Raw genomic sequence first — 20,488 nt, forward strand, 5'->3', positions numbered from 1 at the left:
ACATTCAAATGATATGTCGTTAGCTTATTGAAGTCATAGGCTTCAACACCTATTAAAACATCGTAGAAGATAATCATTCGAAGAGATAATTAAAACGACTCGAATAGATTACGGCGTAAACTTGTTTCCTATCCTAACTTAGATCTTGGTTTGAAAAGAAAATTGGTAAGAAATTGGGATTTGCAGAATGGGATCAGATCTAAATGATAGAAAATTAGAGAGAATCAAATCTCTGGCACATGATGTTGGTAGTAAATTACAATGAGAACTTGGATTGGGTTTGAACTGATAAGAAATCACTGTTTTACAGAACAAGTCAAATGGTCAGAAGTGTATATATACGCGTCAAATTCTACACTTATTCTATCATTTCCAGCAACTAAAGTTCTACAAATCACAGTATTCCAACCCTACAACTACCTTCTAATTCTCTATCACTACTAATCTCATCGGTTTCTTGACATCTACATTATTGAAAAATCATCATCAAGTCCATCTAGTTCACCTTTTAGATTGTGTTGATGGATGATCAAAACCGAGGTCTTAGCGGAGAATTCAGACCCGGAGAGAACGTCCCCTATAGGACCCAGTTCTGGACATTGTTGCCAATCATTCATCCCGTAAGTTAACACCGAGTTCACTCCCCCACCTCGACCTACGATTACGAGAGTGTATTGACCTTCCAGTGATTTCAAAGTAGAATACGTCTCTGCGGAACTGGCCATGTGTTTTTCAACGTAAGCGACGTGCCCACCAGCCACGTGTCGTTCATAAAAATAAGCAAAGCATTCGTCGTCTTGTCTCATTTCCTCTTCCTGCTCAGCAACACTGATCCTGTAAGTCCCAGCTCTTCTTGCAGCATTTTCTGCATCAGCATCCACCAAGAATCTAATCACAGAGAGTTTAACTCCGGGATGCCTAGCTACTCGACCTGCGTAGGCTAATGCTTCTCGGTCGTCTTTACCGCCAATGAAGATCACTGCCACGTTCAGGGTTACGTACGACCTTGAAATTTTCTCTACTGATCCAAGACCTCGATCCACTAGGATTCCCACGGAACAAGGGGCGTGTCTGATAACCTGTTTGAATGAATTTTGTTAGAACAAGCACCGATGACAAAGTTCGTACGAAAAAACAAATTCTCAAAATCCGATTTCTTCGCACGACACATCCTATATAATCAACCAATTTCCTAGTAGTTGTATATATCATACAATTGTCATGTCATACTAATATACTTGAAATGAACCAGTTCTAACTGATTGAAGAATTACCAGTCCTTCAAAGTCATTACCTTGCGGTTCACATAGCGGAAACCTGCTTGGCCCTCGCTCAACGACCCATCTCCGCGCTGGTTCTTGTGGAATGGCAGTATGATAAGAGCACCCAACAAGTCCTCCGCTAAAATGCAAATGTCTTGTGCCATACAATTGAATGCTGAGAGAGCCAACATTCTTCTAAGGGTAATTCCATCTCCATTTTCATCTACATATCTCTGAAATGCAGTAGTAACTTGGTCTCTCATTTGAGTCACTCCTGTGTGGGTTACAGTTACAGTGTCCACTCCTTCACCCTGCACTAACGTGGCTGCTATTTCATCTGTAAGTTCAATCATGTCTGTGACATATACAACAACTCCAGGGTTAGCCGTCCCCCGAGAAATCTCCATGATGTTAATGGCTGCTCCAGTGTTATGAGGTCCATGTATACATAACAAGATCTTAAGCTCACTTGATGGGTCAAGCAATTCGAGAGCCATTCGATGTGTAGGTGTGCGTTTCCTCGCCCTTCTAATTATATGAGCTACAACTTTTGGAGCATGCACGACTGTGAAGAAGATTACAAATACCATCGCAATGCTCGTAGATGTAGATATCTTTCCAGCCTGCATTTGTTCATCATTTCTAAGGTGAAATAGTTTCGCTTTTAGTATAGTATTTATCAAGATGAAAGTGCATTAGCAGAAAGTGGTGAAGCCTTGAGCAAGTGTACTTACTATTTTTGCAGATATGGCCAAGTATATATGAAAATGGCCCTTCATGGTTAACAGCAGCCCAAGTGCTACAGATTCAGGCCAATGAAACCCCAAAATTGCCCCAGCAATGACAGTACCAACAACTTTTCCTACGGTTACAATAGCAAAAAGCAGAAGTAATCTGACCCATGTTATTATTTGTCCAGGCTCAAAGTCACTCAACTTGGATTCAACCCCCATCCAAAAGAAGAAGATGGGATAGAAAACAGTAGTAAGCAGGTAGTTAATTTTTCCAATTGCCCATCTTGATACTCTACCTTCTCGAGGTAAAAATGTTCCAGCCAAGAATGCACTGAGAGTCGGGTTGTAACCAAATATAGTAGGGCAGCAGCAAAGGAAGGCCATGAAAGCAACTGCAAGAACCAGGTGAGGACCCTTCATAGGTTTACCCTCGGGGTTTTCGTTATTCACCCAGTTCATGAATATTGGTGAAACCTTCGCCGCCATTATCATCTGGATCAATAGAACAAAACCTAATTGAAAACCATTTATAATGGAGAGACGCGTCTCTTGGCATTGGCAAAATAGATAACCTATACAGATTGCGAGAGTGGATATAAAATCAGAATGCATTCCAGCAGCAATAACAAGTCGGCCTATATCCGACCTGCCTATTTTAAGATTGGTGATCAAACGGGTTAGCACAGGAGAAGCTGTGCTAGAGAGAACAGTTGAGAGCGAGAGGATGAAACTGATCTCTTTCGACTTCGAAAAGCTAATAAATGGGATTGTGGAACAGGCTAAGATGAGTGTTGAAATCATTCCGGCATAAGCTACTTTAGCATCACGTGTAGGTGCTTTGAAGAGTACACATGGATCCATCTCCAATCCCAGCACAAACATATAGCATGTCATACCAAAGTCGACAATATAACGCAGCGTCTTATGTATTGACAGATCGAGTTCTTTCCTCATGAAGTTTCCAACAACCAAACCAACCTGTGCGTTCATAGACGAACATTATAAATCAAAAGCATTTAAACTAAGACCAACAAGGCAGTTTGGTCTGCAAAGCTTTTCATTGGGGAAAAGACCATTGGTGTATATAAAACTTCCATGACTTAACACAGAACCCTGTTCTTGGTGTTATTAGAGCGACTTGAAAAGCAGAAGCCACTCATGAATACACTATCAGTCTCTCAAGAACCCAATACAGTGGATCAATTTTGACCATAAACAAATAATAACAATCATAAGGTAAAATATATATATATATATATATATATAAAACAGTCCCTCATCTTTTGAGTTTTTCTCAATTTATGTGAGATTCAACTAATTTCCCTTCAAAATTTGACTAACCTGACAACAAATCCGTTTTTTCAAAGGGACGATTCAATGAGACATAAGTTTAAATTCAGAGTGACCTGACTGAAAATCATAATAATAGTAATAATAATGGCAGATTTTCTACCATTTCCTCATTTCCATCCTACTGTTGTTCTATGCTGGGAATGTGAATTTTTGAAACATCCAAAAACCAGAACCGTTATCAGAAGAATCAGATTATACTACCAAAAGCAGACCTAAAATGTGAGGAATCAGATTATACTACCAAAAGCAGACCTAAAATGTGAGGAATCAGATTATTCTACCAAAAACGAGCCCTAAATCTTAAGAATCGATGTGAAATTTGAAGAGAAAAGAAGAAGAAGAGGCTTACGATCGTATCAGAAGTAGTGCGAGGTTGAGAAAAAGGTCTCAAAAGGTAATGCACGCCATTGCAGAGACCCATCATGAGAAAGAAGCCCAAAATAGACTTGGTCGCCCGCCCGAAAATTTCAGTCAGCCGAATGGTGCATGTATTACCTGCTAAGGATCGCGATGGCTCATGAACCCTAGTCATCGCCATTGCGTTTCTTCTTCTTCCTCCTCGCGGAACTCCCAATCACCATAAAAATCCCTTTTCTGCTCTGCGAGAAGATGCAGAGAAACAAAATTGTACCCTCGTTTTGCCTCTTCTCTGCGATTAAATTTTTGTTATTGTCGATCCTATTTTTTCCCTTGGAAATGATGAAGGATTTCACCATTGTTGAACCAACAGAGATGTTCCTTGTTCGAGTGGCTGGGATTTTCGGCTTAAATTAAGCAGAAAATTAAGGAGAAAATTTTGGTATCTGTTATCGCCTTTTGTTCTTCCCTCGTCTTTTCTTAATCTTATTTTAAGAACGTCAGCTATGAATCTATGGTTTGCGTGGCTATTATATACCTTAACGCCAAGAACCTATTACGATATATTAATTCTTTTTCTAATTTCATTATATATATATATATATATATATATATATAGTCACGGTCCTACATTTTTTACCGTGCGGCGTCGTGATCTTGACACGCTCACGACTAGCCTTGAGGGGAATTAAGCCCCATCGCCTCGACTTTGTGGCTTCGTCGGACCTTAGGCGAGGTTTGTCTTCGTCAATCGAACATCACTTGTGCGGAATCCAAGCTTGTTCAACCACACACGCCGCCTGCGCGTGCATGTTCAGTCATCTGCGACACATCCGACTTGCCTCTATGCTAGGCCAAGTCATTCGGCTCGACCTTGGCTCTGCTCAGGCCAATGTCTCTCAATGCAACGTCTCATCTCATCTTGCCATCTCGATTCCCATCGACAGGGTCCATATGTTGTAAGCTGAGTTCGGGGGTGTTATTGTCTATAGTTGACATTTATGGTAGAATCAATCCAGGGTCTAAGAGGCAGTGGTTCACCCTGTGACGGATGACAATAGTTCAAGTCTGCTTATCTACTGCTAGTGAACTTAGTCAAGAAAATAAAATATATATATATATATATATATATATAACATCATTTACAAATTTTTCATATTTTATTTTATTGGCTAAGTTCACGAGTTGGAGATAAGCAGACTCGAACTGTTGTAATTCGTCACAGGTGAACCACTACCTTTTAGGCTCCTGATTGATTATACCATAAAGGTCAACTATAGACAATAATTTCCCCCGAACACAGTTTCACCTTTCATCGTATTGGGTTGGAATCTCATTCTAACTAAGGATTCTTGTGGTTCTAGAGAATCCAACTACAAGAAAACTAGGAATAGAGAGCTTTCTCCTCTTTTCCATCCGCCTCTCTCGTCGTGTTGGTTTTAAAAACGAGTTATTGTCCTTCTCCGACCCTTACTTCCCAACCACGAGTCGGAGGGAGTTATAGGAGCTCTGTACGTGTTTCCCAACGTTTTAAGGGTGTAAGACCAAAATTGCAAAATATGGAGTAAAAGATAAAGAACAATATGAAAGATTCGCCAAATATTGTATTTTTGAAGTATGGTAAGTCAATTCATGCACTGGCTAGAATCGATTCATAGTATAAAACATTGAAATATTTGAAGGGAACTATCGATATAAAGGCAAATTGTTTACAGAGCACGTCCAACTTTAGGTTGAAGGTCGTACCCGACGTTGATTGGACGTAAAGCACGACGAATCGAATGTATTCTCTTAAATATTGTTCATTTATTAGAGGTAACTTAGTTAAACTCGTAGTCTCGTTCCACCCTGGATAACTATTGTTTGATATGTAGTACTGTGTTTAAAAAATACATTTAAGATTTAAAAAGTTTCATTAATATTCTTCCACCATTTTATATAAAAAAATAAATTAAAATACATTTATGGTGAGTAATTAATATGTTTAATATATATATATATATACAGTAATACTATTTAACTTTATAAAAAAAGTTCAATTTTTTTACCATCAATATAAAAACGAAAATCGTCTATCGACAGCTCATAGATTATCTATAAACGTTTAATGTTATCATGAGAAGTTCGTGAATATTTTTTGAAACGTGGTATTAACAGTAAAAGTATTTATGAACTTTTAAAAAAAGTTTAAATATGTTTTTTAAGATTTTATGGCAATTTTTAAGTTTTTTTTTAACGAGACTCGTAAAAGTTCAATTGTATTTTTGAAACACTCTTAAACGTATTCTTAAAGTAAAATATTAATGATTTTCATCTAAAATTATATATATATATATATATATATATATATTAAATTGAAGTATATTGTTGAAACATTTGAATAATTTAATTATTCAAATAAAATATAATTAATACATTATATTTTCAACTTAAAAAAAGTACGAACTAAAAATTATTTTAATTAAATAAATTTCATTATCAAGCTCAACCCATAAACGCTGGAACCACCATAGACTAAAAAAAAATATTTATATATTTATATATTTATAATTTATGTGGTTTAGAAATTAGATTGACCTTTTGGTAATATGCCAAGCCATTCAAAATAAAAGATAAAACTTTTTATCTGATATTTGAACGAGGGGCTGTCCCTTGCCGTACACGTGGCATGTGATCTTGACCGATCAGGTACAAAAGTTGGGCCCTCGTCCATCCGACGGCTGACAAATTTTCCAAATTGAAAAGTCAAATTACATTATTTTTTAAATGTCAGAGTCAGAGACGACATTCAAAGAGAGCGTGCATCCGTCAAAGCCAACACTGACAATCTTACATCTGATGTTTGATTTGCCACGTGAACGGCTACGATCGCGTCTTCAAAAGTTGATCTCACATGCAGTGAATTTATGAATTAAACGGAACGTTAAATATTTAATTTAGCTAATTTAGGATTTATCTTTCTGAAAATTTGAATTTTGAAAATATTAGTTGTTACNTGAAATGAGCCAAAAATTAAAAAATAAAAAAATAAAAAAAAACATTCAACTTTGAAATAATTATAATNTTTTAAGATTTTATGGCAATTTTTAAGTTTTTTTTTAACGAGACTCGTAAAAGTTCAATTGTATTTTTGAAACACTCTTAAACGTATTCTTAAAGTAAAATATTAATGATTTTCATCTAAAATTATATATATATATATATATATATATATATTAAATTGAAGTATATTGTTGAAACATTTGAATAATTTAATTATTCAAATAAAATATAATTAATACATTATATTTTCAACTTAAAAAAAGTACGAACTAAAAATTATTTTAATTAAATAAATTTCATTATCAAGCTCAACCCATAAACGCTGGAACCACCATAGACTAAAAAAAAATATTTATATATTTATATATTTATAATTTATGTGGTTTAGAAATTAGATTGACCTTTTGGTAATATGCCAAGCCATTCAAAATAAAAGATAAAACTTTTTATCTGATATTTGAACGAGGGGCTGTCCCTTGCCGTACACGTGGCATGTGATCTTGACCGATCAGGTACAAAAGTTGGGCCCTCGTCCATCCGACGGCTGACAAATTTTCCAAATTGAAAAGTCAAATTACATTATTTTTTAAATGTCAGAGTCAGAGACGACATTCAAAGAGAGCGTGCATCCGTCAAAGCCAACACTGACAATCTTACATCTGATGTTTGATTTGCCACGTGAACGGCTACGATCGCGTCTTCAAAAGTTGATCTCACATGCAGTGAATTTATGAATTAAACGGAACGTTAAATATTTAATTTAGCTAATTTAGGATTTATCTTTCTGAAAATTTGAATTTTGAAAATATTAGTTGTAAAAAAAAAAAAAAAAAAACATTCAACTTTGAAATAATTATAATTTTAGAAAATATATTATCTTATTAAAGATAAATCACCAAAATTATTTATAGTTATCAATTAACGTTAACTTATGTGTATCAAATCTTTTATGTGATATTATTTATAGTTATATTAACTATTACGATCCGTTTTATTAATTCTTGGCCTTCTCCTTTTCTTTTGGATTCCTTTGTTTGACAATTTACCAATCTTATTGGTATGACTACGTTTTAAGGTATAATTCTAATACCATATTAGATGAACACGACTCTCCACTATGATATGATTTGTTACATTTGAGGATTTGTCAATCTTACTGACACGACTAAGTTTTAGGGCATGACTCTAATACCATGTTAGATGAACATGACTCTCTACAATGGTATTATATTGTACATTTTGAACATAAGCTCTCATGGTTTTGCTTTGAGCTTCCTCAAAATGCCTTATACTAAAATATTCTTTAATTATAAATCCATGATCATTCCCTAAAATAGCCGAAGTGGGACTTTCATCATCCAACATACATTATTCTCGTCCATTTTCGTTCGAAGTTAGATTAAAATGTGTTAGTCGGTTTAACTCTTGGTAAATTTTTGTTTTGTTTTGTTTTTTTTTTTGTTTATAGAATAAAGAGGAAATTTTATATTTAATTTAATAAAAAAAAAATAACTTTAAAATTTATTACACCTAATTTTAAAATTTAATATTTAAAAGTTCAAACTTGACACGATATAAAAATATTATTACTTAACAAACAATGAAATAGAATTAGGATCAAAAGATTCTTATTGATATTTATAACCTTTAAATAAGATACAAAATACTAACTAATACTATACAGAAAATATAAACAACCTAAATCTAGAGAATAAAATAAAATATATTATAAATCAAATTTAACGGATTATAATATATAAGATATATTCCTTAACTAATATATTCTTCAAATATTAAATGATTATAAATATCATATATTCCATAATTTAAACTAGAAATAAGTTGCACTAAATTTAAACACATACAAATAAGTTGCACTAAATTCTGAAACAAACTATCAATTTTTCATGATTTTTTTTAATAGAATTATATTTTATTATATTTTTTTAAAATCTATTAAATATTTATAGGAATTAGTTATATGTAATTAAAGTATTTAAAAAAATCGAAATTTAAAGGTCTACAGAATAATATAAAGTTTACGGACAAAATTTGTAATTTTATATATTTTTTAACTTAAAAAAAAATCCTATGAGAAATTTGAACCAATTTTAGTGTTGAGATAAATAAATTATTAATTAATTTTTTTTTTTTAAAAATGGCTTTGTATAAAAGAGGCTTAAAGAAGAAAATGAAGCATTCGGGTGCACCGCTATCTTCGTTTCCGCTGTCTGGATTTTGTTGCCGTCTTCCGCTATTGTCGAAGCAGAGAGAAACAAGAACAGTCCCATTTTCACACACTAAAATATTGCAAATTCTTCGGACCACTTTGCGTATCAAACTCTCTCTCTCTTTTCTCTGCTTAAAAGCTATTATACTTCGTTGACTACTTTGGACTCCGCTTTAAACCTGATGATGAATTCTCCCTTTTCCTATTTTTCCAGCTTGTCGCTTCTCAAATCCGTCTTTTTCGCCGTCGCCGTCGCCGTCGCTGGTCATCTCCCCCACCCACTGCTATCTTCCATTTGTCCAACCTTTTTGTGGTAACTGATTCTATGGTTCTGTACTCATTCTGTTTGCTCCTTGTACCTCTTGGGTTTTGAGGCTAGGGTTCTCTGAAGCCCTAGCTCTTGGGACATTATCTTCATATGGATTACCGGCGGAGGTTTATGAAGTTTGTAGTGTAATCTTCTTTACGTGGGATTTCTTTATCCTGGTTGTTGTTGTTGTTGTTGTTGCTATTTATTTGATTTTGAAATGAAGAGGTTGAAATCTTGCGACGATCTCGACTCGTACGCGGAGAAAAATCCGGGTAAGGATCTTGTGTTGAGTCGGTCATCGTCTTCACATCGAGTATTTTATCATAAATCCGAGGCTATACGGAAGAATCTGTCGTCTTCGTCTGGTAGATATTATCGGGATCGATCAGGGGATGAGGATCGGGAAGGTTTGAGGCTGGCGCGTAAGCGATCAGATTATGACTTTGAGGGGTTTGATCGGCGAAAAGGATTCGATCGGTTTCGGGAAAGTGGAGAGAGTAGGGGCTATGCTGGTAGTAGTGGCGGTGGAGGTGGAGGTGGAGGAGATCGTATTGCGCCTCGCAGGTCGGAAAGCTACTCTGGGTCTCGCAGAGAGTACCCTAAAGGGTTTCGATCAGAGCGGGACAGGTCTGGGAGAGAAGGTAGTGTATCTTCTTGGCGGAGATTTGGGAGTTGGAATAAAGAAGTTGATGAGGGAGCAAGAAGCAGAGGTGGGGGTGTTGGAGGATTGGAAGAGAGAGGGAGTGCGAGGAATTCTCCCAAGGGATTGAGGGATGTGAAATCACCGTCTCTGTCTAAAGATTCAAGTAGTGAGCAATCTAAGTTAAGAGCCTCACCTAGTTTGGTTTCAAGGGGTGTGAGAGCCCAAGAATCGAAGTCCAAGTCACCAACATGGTCGAAGGACTCGGAGAGCGAGCAATCGAAGAGCGTGGAGGTGAAGAAGGAGGAGGATCTGCAGGTTGAAAGTGGGAATAACAGTGAAATGGAGGAAGGAGAATTAGAGCCTGATCCCGATGCAGAACCTGCACTTGCACCTGAACCTGAACTGAATGTTGAACTCGAACCTGAGCCCCAATCCGAAATTGGATGTGAAGCTGAATCATTTCCTGAGAGTGAAGATAAATTGGCAGCAATAAAGCATTTGGAATCTGATAATGATCAGGGGGAGATTAAAAGTGAGAATCAAGTTCAAGATCAGAAAGATAGTGTTGTAGGAGAGGCTGAATTGTTGGATAATGGCATGGATGTGACTAAAGAAAACGAAGCTTGCAGCGATGAAGCTGGTTTATCAGAGAGTCGGAATGTATCGAATAATTTGAGGAGTTGTACTAAGGATGAACTCGATGTCATGGCTGATGAAGGTGACAAGTTGGAAGACAGTTTAGTTGATGAAAGAGAACGACGTAATGGAGCAGATGAAAAGGACTCTTTAGGGACTTCGGTTCACTTGGATGAGAAATGCAAGGAAAGCAAGGACATTGATCTTGAAATTAAGACTAGCGATTTTGATGATGCAGATAAAGAGGTAGAAAATGAATCATCGGACGGCGTGAGAACAAAAATTACCGAGGCACTGACTCAAAATTTTAGAGATAAAGGAAAAAGTGTGGCTGTTTGTTCTTCAAGCTCCCATGCTGCATATTCTGCAGAAGATGGAGCATGGATAGACAGAGAACATGGTGCTACTGAAATCTGTAGGGACAGTGATATGGAAGGGCCAAGTACCAGGGGGTTTGAGTTGTTCACAAGATCTCCCGTTAGAAAAGTCGAGAAACTGGATGAATCTGGTGATAGTAGGCAGAGGGACCAAAAGCTCATGCTCGAGCCCTTTGATCTTTCTCTAAGCTTACCAAATGTTTTGTTACCTATTGGTGCTACTGGCGATCCAGTTGCAGCACCCAGTTCCCCAAGTCGAGGAAGAAGTGTCCAGTCTCTTAGTAACACTTTTGGCACTAATTCGGATGGATTTGCCCCGTCAATGTCTTTCTCAGGGTCTCACTCTTTCTTTCACAACCCAAGCTGTTCTATGAATCAGAATTCAATGGACAACTTTGAACAATCTGTTGGAAGTCGTCCAATATTTCAGGGAATTGATCAGGCTTCTCAAGGAGCTTGGGTGGGACAGTCACAAAATGAGTCTAAGTCGAAGGAACTTCCCTTATACCAAAATTTTTTGATGAACAGCAATGGCTGCATTCAACCATCTCAATCATCACATGGTATTTCAAACGTTCAAACCATTCTGGGTCGCCCTGCATGTGAGGAAGAAAGCTCAAAAGTTGTTAGTGGACTGGATAGACAATTAAGCTTTCATAAACATTTGGTCGGTAATTCAAAGTCCAACGATGACAATAGATCGTCTTCTCTAAGGGTAGGATCTCATGATGGTGGATTAGCTATTAATTTGGAAAAGAAGAGAACAGTGAAAGAGAGCAGTGGTAGTTTATATAGAACTGGTAGTTTGAAGGAACAGGAAAAGCTTCTTATTGAAGCCGTAGTTGCCAGACTAATTACTGAACCAGTGGATGAAATGTCTAAGAGATTTAATGAGATGACAGGTCAGTTCATAGAACATCTGAGAGCAATTATTTGTAATATCTTGTCCGATGCAGACAAACGTGGTCAATTATATGCTATCCAGAAAGCACTGCAAAATAAGTCGAACATCACAATGGATATGCTTCTTAAATGCCATCGAGTACAGTTGGAAATCTTGGTTGGCCTAAAAACTGGTCTACCAGATTTCCTTAAGGACACAAGTGCTGTTGGATCGTCCGACTTAGCCGAGATCTTTCTAAACTTAAGATGCAAAAATATGACATGCAGGAATCTTTTGCCTGTGGATGAGTGTGATTGTAAAGTTTGTGCACCGAAAAATGGATTTTGCAGTGCTTGTATGTGTCTCGTTTGTTCAAAATTCGATATGGCATCTAATACATGTAGTTGGGTTGGCTGTGATGTTTGTCTTCATTGGTGCCATGCGGATTGCGCCTTACGTGAATCTTACATTAGAAACGGTCCTAGTGCGATGGGGGACCATGGAGCAACTGAAATGCAGTTTCATTGTGTTGCCTGTGATCATCCTTCAGAGATGTTCGGGTTTGTGAAGGAGGTTTTCCAAAATTTTGCTAAAGATTGGACGGCTGAAACTTTCTCCAGGGAACTTGAATATGTTAAAAGAATTTTTTCTGCTAGCAAAGACGTGAGAGGGAAACAACTTCATGAACTTGTTGACCATATGCTGGCAAGATTAGCCAATAAGTCGAAGCTTCCTGAGGTGTACACTCATATTATGGCTTTCATTTCTGGTAAGCTAAATCCATTTTTGTTGTTCATGTTATGCGTTGAAATTGACAATGATATCCACGGACACATTGAAATAGTCTTATTCTGTATAATGCTTGGTTAGTATGTTGGAAGTGTGAGAATTTATCTTGCCATTGTTCCATATCCTGTGAATCCTTCCTTTATTTTCTGAGACAATATGCCTCCGAGCCATCGATATGAATCGAGAGATATTGGGATATGCCATCATGGAAGTACTTTTATTTTCTCTGCAGCACGCCCTCTTGATTTGATTGCTCTAGCATTGAAGCCTTTTGTAGCAGATTGGCATATGGGTTTCATTGTGAGACTGTCTGTTCTTTTGCAGGAATGTTCCGTGATAGTTGACCGAGTGTCGGTTGCTTAGTATTGGAAATTTGGAACTATATGTACTTGTAGTAGTGACTAGAAGCAATCTGTGAAACGGAATGTTGCTAATTTTCACTTTTTTTTCTGTTTCATGTGTGATTTCAGGCGCTGATTTCCCTAAGTTAGGCAAGACACCACTTCAAGCTGGAAAGGATCCATCAAAAAGCAGCAACGTAGTTTCAGGATCATGTCAGGAAGCTCCATGGTTGAAATCCATATATTCTGAAAAAGTCCCCCAAATGGAAAGATCCGCGAATGCTCTTCCTAGTCTAAACTATGAACGGAGCGACAAACGAGTAATGGAGCCAGAATTGCAGCTAAGTTCTCACAGGGAGCCCCTTTTTGATGAACTGGACAGTATAGTTAGAATAAAACTTGCCGAGGCCAAAATGTTTCAAGCACGAGCGGACGATGCTAGAAGAGAAGCAGAAGGTTTAAAGCGCATTGCTATTGCAAAAAACAAGAAAATAGATGAAGAGTACACAAGTAGAATTGCCAAGTTGCGTTTGACAGAAGCTGATGATATTCGCAAACAGAAAATCGAGGAACTCCACGCTCTAGAAAGAGCTCATCGAGAATACTCTAGCTTGAAGGTACGGATGGAGGCAGATATTAGAGATCTCCTTTTGAAAATGGATGCTACAAAACGGAACCTCCCAGTGTGATTGGTATAACTGGGATTCTTTCTGCCTCATCTCGTTGGAAGTATTTCAAATTTATAGGCTTATATATTTTCAATCCATCGTATTAGTTCTTCTAGGTTCTACCCTCTATTTTTGTACTGCTAACTAAAGTCTGTACAGCGACTTCAACAGCATTTGTTCATGTATAAACAATGCCATCTATGAAAGCAATCCGAAAGAATTTTAATCGGGTTTTCGTCACTTGTAACCCAACTATATCTCAAAGCGTTGTTCTGGAGCTGTGTGTTCACAGATGAAGATTAACTTTCGGGACTTTTATTAACGTCGAAGTTGTCATTTTGGATGTCGCTCGAAAGAAACAAATGAGATGGACTACCACCTGTGTAAGGTTGAAAACTTGTTATTTTAGTAATGTGGGAGCCTGAAACTTCTTAGAATTCATGTTTATTTGCTGTTCTCATGTACTTCTCTTTTCTTATTTGAAGCAGACGATACACCCCAGCGCTCGAGCTCGAAGCTTCCATATCATGCTGCAAAGCTGTCTTACGACGACGATCAAGAGGTCTGAATTTGTCTTATATTGTTGTCATCTTTATTTACACATTATAAAGCTTAATGTTACAATTCTGAAGTGGTTTTCGTTAGGAAAGTTGTGGGTTATAGACTGCAAGTTGCTCTTTCAATTTTAAGCCATCATTATTGACTTCTAGAAATTTGGCGACAATTTGTCTATGCTGATGTCGATAGGCACTGGGAAAGAACAGATATACATATAGATATTAATTCCGTAGACTTCCCCCACCATGCAGCTTCAATTACTGCAACAAATCCAACTTCAAGGTCGAGTCCTTTTATCTTTATAGGAACAAGAGAAACCTGCTTTGGTCAAACTAAACCAACTTCAATTATTTTTCCCTCTTAGATCTTTTGAATATATAATTATTATTGGATTGATACCTGTATGGGTGTGGATTGTTACAGTCAATAATTTTAACCCTATGAACATGCTGGAAATTGGTATGATATTATTGTAGAAGATTATTATTGTGCCCACTGAGGAACAGTTGTAGCAGGAGGCCATCTTGCGTGCTTCGAAAGTTCGTCGTGTTCATTGTGTTCATCGTGCAATACTTTTAAGCCTATGAACATGCTGGAAATTGGTATGATATTATTGCAGAAGATTATTATTATGGCCACTGATAAACAGTTATAGCAGGAGGCCATCTTCCATACTTCGAAAGTTCATCGTGTTCGTCGTGCAGCGAAAGTGTGGGGAACCACTTCGTTTGCAGCATCAATAAACTATGAGTGAAGGGATTCACTTCAGTTTTGTTGTGATTCATGTTCATCTTTCAGCTCATTCTGGCATCAAGCTGCTATTGTTTTTATGCTGAACATTAGTTGAAGTGATGGATGGTGAAGATTATTGTGGATATTGAAGCTTTCTAGTCACTTGAGTCAATTGGGTGATGGGAAATAAAGGTAACTTTGCTTGTGATCTAAAGATTGGCAAGGCAGTTTTGGACAAGAATTGAACCTTCAACCACTAGTGAAAGGTTAACTTAGAAGTAACTTTCCCTCCTACTTTACTTTATGGGCTTTTCGGGCCCAACGTCCTCGCTCGCACACCGCACACCACCTGATCTTTTTACCATTTGTAATAGTTCAAGCCCACCGCTAGTAAATAATGTCCTCGTTGGACTTTCCCTTTTGAGGTTTCCCTCGAAGTTTTTAGAGAAAGGTTTTCACACCTTAGTATCAAATTAAAGGTAATATTAATTTATGAGCAACAACCCTAAGAACTTACGCAATCAATAAGATTGGCAAAGAAGTGAAGCCACCATTGGATGCTGATGCGAAGGTAACATCTTTACCCTCTCTTGGTGATTAAGTACACTTTCATTTTCCTCCATATCCCGCGCTTTGCTTCCGATCCTAAACACGACACAACAAAAGATATCGATACGCATGTTAAATCGGTTAATTTATAAATTTACTCTTTAAACTTTCTGATTAGTAACTTTCAAAAGTTCATCGATTTTATAAGAATTGTATGTTTAATAGGTCCCTAACATGTAAGAGTCTTATGAAATTAACGACGTTATGAGACATAAATCTAAACTTTGTGACTGATAGAACCTAAGCTTTCAAACATAAGTTAGGTCGGAGACACAGAGGAGCAAGTAAAGAGAAAAGTGAAGAATGTATATTGACTTCCCATGATTCGGAACTTTTGAAACTTACGACTAGTTGGAGATTTTAAAACGAATTCATGGTTTGATCCCATACCCGATAAGACCAGATTTTTTTACCTTACATGTACTTTTGACATCTACATCGGTCTCAAAATGAGTCCACACTTTGACCCTATACTCAGTTTGCCGATCGTACTCGAGATTCTCTAACCCTAATGTACTTTTGTCATCTACGGTGGTCACGAAATGAATCCCGATTTGATCTTATACATGCTCAAACCGTAGAATCTTTGAACTTACCATACTTTTGTCGTCTGTAGTTCTAAACCCTAAACCCTAAACTAGATATTTTCGGGTAAATAATATATAAATAAATATATAAAGATGTACCTGAAGAAAGAGATGGTTGCTGAGTGTTGAAGTCGGCGGCATTTTCGTATCTTTTGTAGTACGAAAGGAACCGCCAAAAATGGGGGACATGTGCAATCTTAGGCCAATCCTCGCCGCCCTCTCTGCATCTTTCTTCCAATTCCCGGCAACCCGCAATGCGGAGGTGATTCAAAGCTTTGAGTTCCCGAATTCCCTCCGGCAGTGATTTTAATTTTGGACACTCAAGAATCTCCAGCTCCTGAAGTGAAACCAGCTCGCCAATCCATTCCGGTAAGCTGCTGAAATTAGGGCATTTTGATATTATCAGAAATTTCAGGACAGTCCAATGCTGGACCTCGATTGGCAGCGACACTAGCTTCGGGAGATTCTCAAGACGTAAGAATTTCAGATTATGAAGGAATTTCCATTGCATAGCATCTCCAAGCTCTGTATAATTCCTGGTCGAGGTACTACTACTACTACGCGTATCGTCAAAGAGTGAGTTCACCAAATTTTCGCATTCTGTTATATACAGAAATTTCAATGAATTGAGATTTTGTCGTAGTTTGTGTGATAAATTTTGTAGATCCTCGATTCCTTTGAGTTCTAGACTTTTCAAACTCGAAGATGGAGAGGAATTTGAACTGCTTCGTATGCTACTCATCATCTGTAGACCAACACCGTCTAATGTAATATCTGTTAAAGGTGGGTGTCCTGGCATGGTAGCTAGCTTCGGACAGTTGGAGATTGATAGTATAGTTAGACATGGAAACGTTGGAAGGAATTCCTCTTCCACCATTGATTCCCTTTCCCACCATGCTTCCAAATTAGGCATATCCATTAAACATAGACTTTCTAGAGATGGAAAAAACAGTGCTGATGAGTATGGATCAGTGTTGTCTATGAATTTGAGAGATGTTAAGTTCACTAAGTATAGAGACTTGAGAGCAGGAAGGTGCTGGATCTGAGGTAGATTTTGCAGTCTCTTGCAATTCACGATCATAATGCGAGTTAGCTTCATAAGTGGGCTGGACAAGGACAACCAGTTGGGTAATTTGACTCCAAAATACCCTGAGATTCTAAAGGATTCAATGGCTGGATTTGGTTCTAGCCCTGCTAATATTTCTTCATCAGCTTGGAATCTATGCTCATCCCCACTCAGATTCTTCCATATCAGTGTCAAATGTCGCAGACCTTTTTTCTCTTTCAGGTTTGCTAAACTGGCTTCCGATGGTGTAAACTTCAAATTCTCTAAACCTATAATCTCTAAGGATCCTCTTAGATCGTTCAGCCCATTCAGTTCGATTAGCTTACTCCCAAGCCTATGACTATGACTGTCCAACACAAATGAACTTAATGTCTGTAGACAAGTCAATTTTCCCATTCCTTCTGGCATATGGGTTAGATGGGTTGAATCAGATATATTAAGATGCCTAAGATTTACCAGATTTCTAGTCCCTCTTGGCAGTTTCTTCAGTGCATAACATTGCTTTAGATTTAGTGTTTGCAGATTTACCAATGCAGTGACAGAATTTGGGAGTGATTTCATATAATTTCCAGATAGATCAAGATATCGAAGATGTGTAAGCCTTTTGATAGAATCTGGCACCCTTTTAATATTTGAGTACTTTAAATCTAGTACTCGCAAACGTGAAAATCTGCAAAAGAGCTCATCTAAAACAACTTCATTCATCTGATTCTTCCTGTCCAAGATATCATTGGATAAAATAAAGGTTCTCAATCCTTTTGCCTTGCGTAATTTGGATGGAACATGTTCCCATATTCCTATTTCACGGTCGAATAAGATATGGCGAGTACTTTCGCCAACAACATGATCATGATTCTGATTCCCACCTACATATTCGTTTCCTGCTACCATCCTAGCAAGATCATGCATCACATCATGGATATAAACATCATCCTCAAAGTTATGCTCGTCATTAAAATTTTCATAGAAGAACCTCCAACACAATTCCATGAAATAGTCATTTCCTGTATCTTCCATGGATTTACACCCATTTAGTGATTGGACAAAACCTTGAGCCACCCATTGTCGAATCAATTCATCTTTATGGATGAGCCTATATTTAAGTAACAAGGATGAATAAGCAAAACATTGCTTTAAATTTGATGGAAGGTGGTTATAGCTCAATTTTAGTATCGATGCCATGTCGTGATCCCGTTGAATGACTTCCAAAAGTTGGTTATTCTTGAAGGATATCCATTCTTCTTCAGATTTTTCTATGTATAGCAGACGTCCTATATGCCTTATTACAAGAGGAACACCTCCACACTTCACCAAAATCTCTTTTCCTAATTGTATCAACTTCGGATTTTCTGGCTCTATACCATCCATGAATGCCACCTTTTTAAACAACGACCAAGAATCACTCTCTGATAGGCCCTTCAAAGTGATTAAAGACGTCATGTTTGAGATCTCTACCGCTAGTGTACTATCACGCTTTGTGATCATAATCTTACTCCCTCTCGCACCACCCATCAACAAGTTTTTCAATTCGAACCATTTTTGTTCGCTTTCATTCCATATATCATCCATAACCAACAGATATTTCTTTCCTTGGAGCATTTTTTGAAGCTGGGTTTGCAGAGATTCCATCCCATGTACATTAGGACGGCTATTTGTTGCGGATTCTATAATCTTCTCCACTACTATTTTCACTTCAAAATTTTGAGAAACCCAAACCCAAATTTTTAGATCAAAACATTGTGATACTTGTGAATCATTGAAGAGGGATCTAGCCAGTGTTGTCTTGCCTATTCCACTCATTCCAACTATTGCGATGAATGAAATATTGTCTTTGACATTCATATCTTGTAAAAGATCTTTTATTACTCTCTTATGATCATCCCTTCCGATCACCTCTTCATTATTTGAAAAAGAGTGAGTCTCTGCCCCCATATGAATTTGATCAAACGAACCATGCTGAGTCTTTTGTCCAATGATTTCAGTCAAATGAAAGTTCTTTCTTTCAGCAGCAATCACTTCCAACCTCTCTCTAACATTCTTTATTTGACGTGTTATCTTATAGTCAAATGCGATGGGGTTATATCTAGAGAAGAAGATCCTTACCTGCTTCGCTTTTCTTCCTCGACGAACAGCCTCACAAGAGATTTCATCAAGTACATCTTCTGCATCATAAAGAGCTTCTTTCAACTTCTCGAGCCAATCCTTCAAAAAGTGACTTTTAGTTTGGCGCTCCTCTGCATCAAGAACTACAGCTTTGATGGCTGAAACAGAGCTTCTGAGTTCGGTTAGCTCATCCTTCACTCCCCATAGCATTCCAAGTTGTTGGGAAGCTAGAGAGCTTAGTTTTTTAATGATATCCGCAGCTAGATTGAACAGAACTCCTTCAGCCATTGGTGTCATGGGAAACAGAATTGCTTTGTAAGATCTGAAGAACACTAAAGACTACCCATTTGACTTCCAGTTGAAAACTAAAACGAAACCAGGGCTCAAGGGTTCGACGTTTGAGATTTTGTAAAGTTTAGGATGAAAATGGATGAACATCTACGATTGAAAATTTTTCCATCTGTTGTGGACAGCTCAAGGGATAATGATGTGACATACAAACAGAAACGATGGGGACTTGGTCAAAGATTTATTACAATGTGAACACCACTTGCAACTGACAAGAATGCGACTAAGGATACCCAAATTTTAACTTTGGAACCAATGCTTAAAACTCAATTTGAGCTTTCCCAGTTATTTTTTTTTTTTTATTTTTTTTTTTCATTTTTCAGGTCCTCAGGAGTATACGAGATTGTCTTCAATGAATTATGATATTCGACCTAAACCCTAAAAAATATGATATTCGACCTAAACCCTAAATATGATATTCGACCTAAACCCTAAACCCTAAAAAATATGATATTTGACCTGTCCGGTAAAAAATATGTGTTATGTGTTATAATCATTTGAAGATCAAATTGAAAATTTGAATTCAAAATTATTATTTTTTCTTACCAGTATTGGAGATTGAATTTTAATCCTATAGAATTATCTATGAAAATTTTTATTAAAAATTTGAATTCAAAATTTTTCAATTTAAAATTCATGGCATTACTTGTCCATTTTGGTTTGTCTTTTTTAAGAGCGTTTCCAAATATGACTTTGCTTCCTAATTTTTATCTATTTTCGTTGATTATCATTGTCCATTAGACAGTGGAAACGTAAATGAACCCATGTAGTACTTACACTCTAGATCTCACAATTTTGAAGAAAAGAAACTTGTTTTATTCCAAAACTCAAGAACCACATGAAGAACAAATTGTTCTCTT

General features: G+C 37.1%; 3 protein-coding genes across 3 annotated transcripts; 1 reads left to right on the top strand and 2 right to left on the bottom strand.

Moving 5' to 3' along the window:
• Positions 1 to 231: 231 nt before the first annotated feature.
• LOC111806427 (cation/H(+) antiporter 28-like) lies at positions 232 to 4,195 on the bottom strand. The gene is made up of 4 exons (XM_023691738.1): positions 3,699 to 4,195; positions 1,997 to 2,974; positions 1,295 to 1,885; positions 232 to 1,079 (listed from the first exon to the last, which is right to left on the bottom strand). Exons 1-4 carry the CDS (start codon positions 3,885 to 3,887, stop codon positions 465 to 467), a joined length of 2,373 nt encoding a protein of 790 aa, XP_023547506.1. The 5' UTR covers positions 3,888 to 4,195; the 3' UTR covers positions 232 to 464.
• A 4,760-nt stretch (positions 4,196 to 8,955) lies between these two features.
• LOC111806698 (protein OBERON 4-like) lies at positions 8,956 to 13,865 on the top strand. Its single transcript, XM_023692109.1, has 3 exons — positions 8,956 to 9,081; positions 9,193 to 12,596; positions 13,087 to 13,865. The coding sequence occupies exons 2-3, from the start codon at positions 9,506 to 9,508 to the stop codon at positions 13,644 to 13,646; spliced, it is 3,651 nt and encodes a 1,216-aa protein (XP_023547877.1). The 5' UTR covers positions 8,956 to 9,081; positions 9,193 to 9,505; the 3' UTR covers positions 13,647 to 13,865.
• Positions 13,866 to 15,418: 1,553 nt separating this feature from the next.
• Positions 15,419 to 19,920, bottom strand: LOC111806699 (putative disease resistance protein RGA3). The gene is made up of 2 exons (XM_023692110.1): positions 16,211 to 19,920; positions 15,419 to 15,560 (listed from the first exon to the last, which is right to left on the bottom strand). The coding sequence occupies exons 1-2, from the start codon at positions 19,575 to 19,577 to the stop codon at positions 15,496 to 15,498; spliced, it is 3,432 nt and encodes a 1,143-aa protein (XP_023547878.1). The 5' UTR covers positions 19,578 to 19,920; the 3' UTR covers positions 15,419 to 15,495.
• Between the last annotated feature and the right edge of the window lie 568 nt (positions 19,921 to 20,488).

Source organism: Cucurbita pepo, chromosome LG12, assembly GCF_002806865.2.
Source record: "Cucurbita pepo subsp. pepo cultivar mu-cu-16 chromosome LG12, ASM280686v2, whole genome shotgun sequence".
Classification (NCBI taxonomy): Eukaryota; Viridiplantae; Streptophyta; class Magnoliopsida; order Cucurbitales; family Cucurbitaceae; genus Cucurbita; species Cucurbita pepo.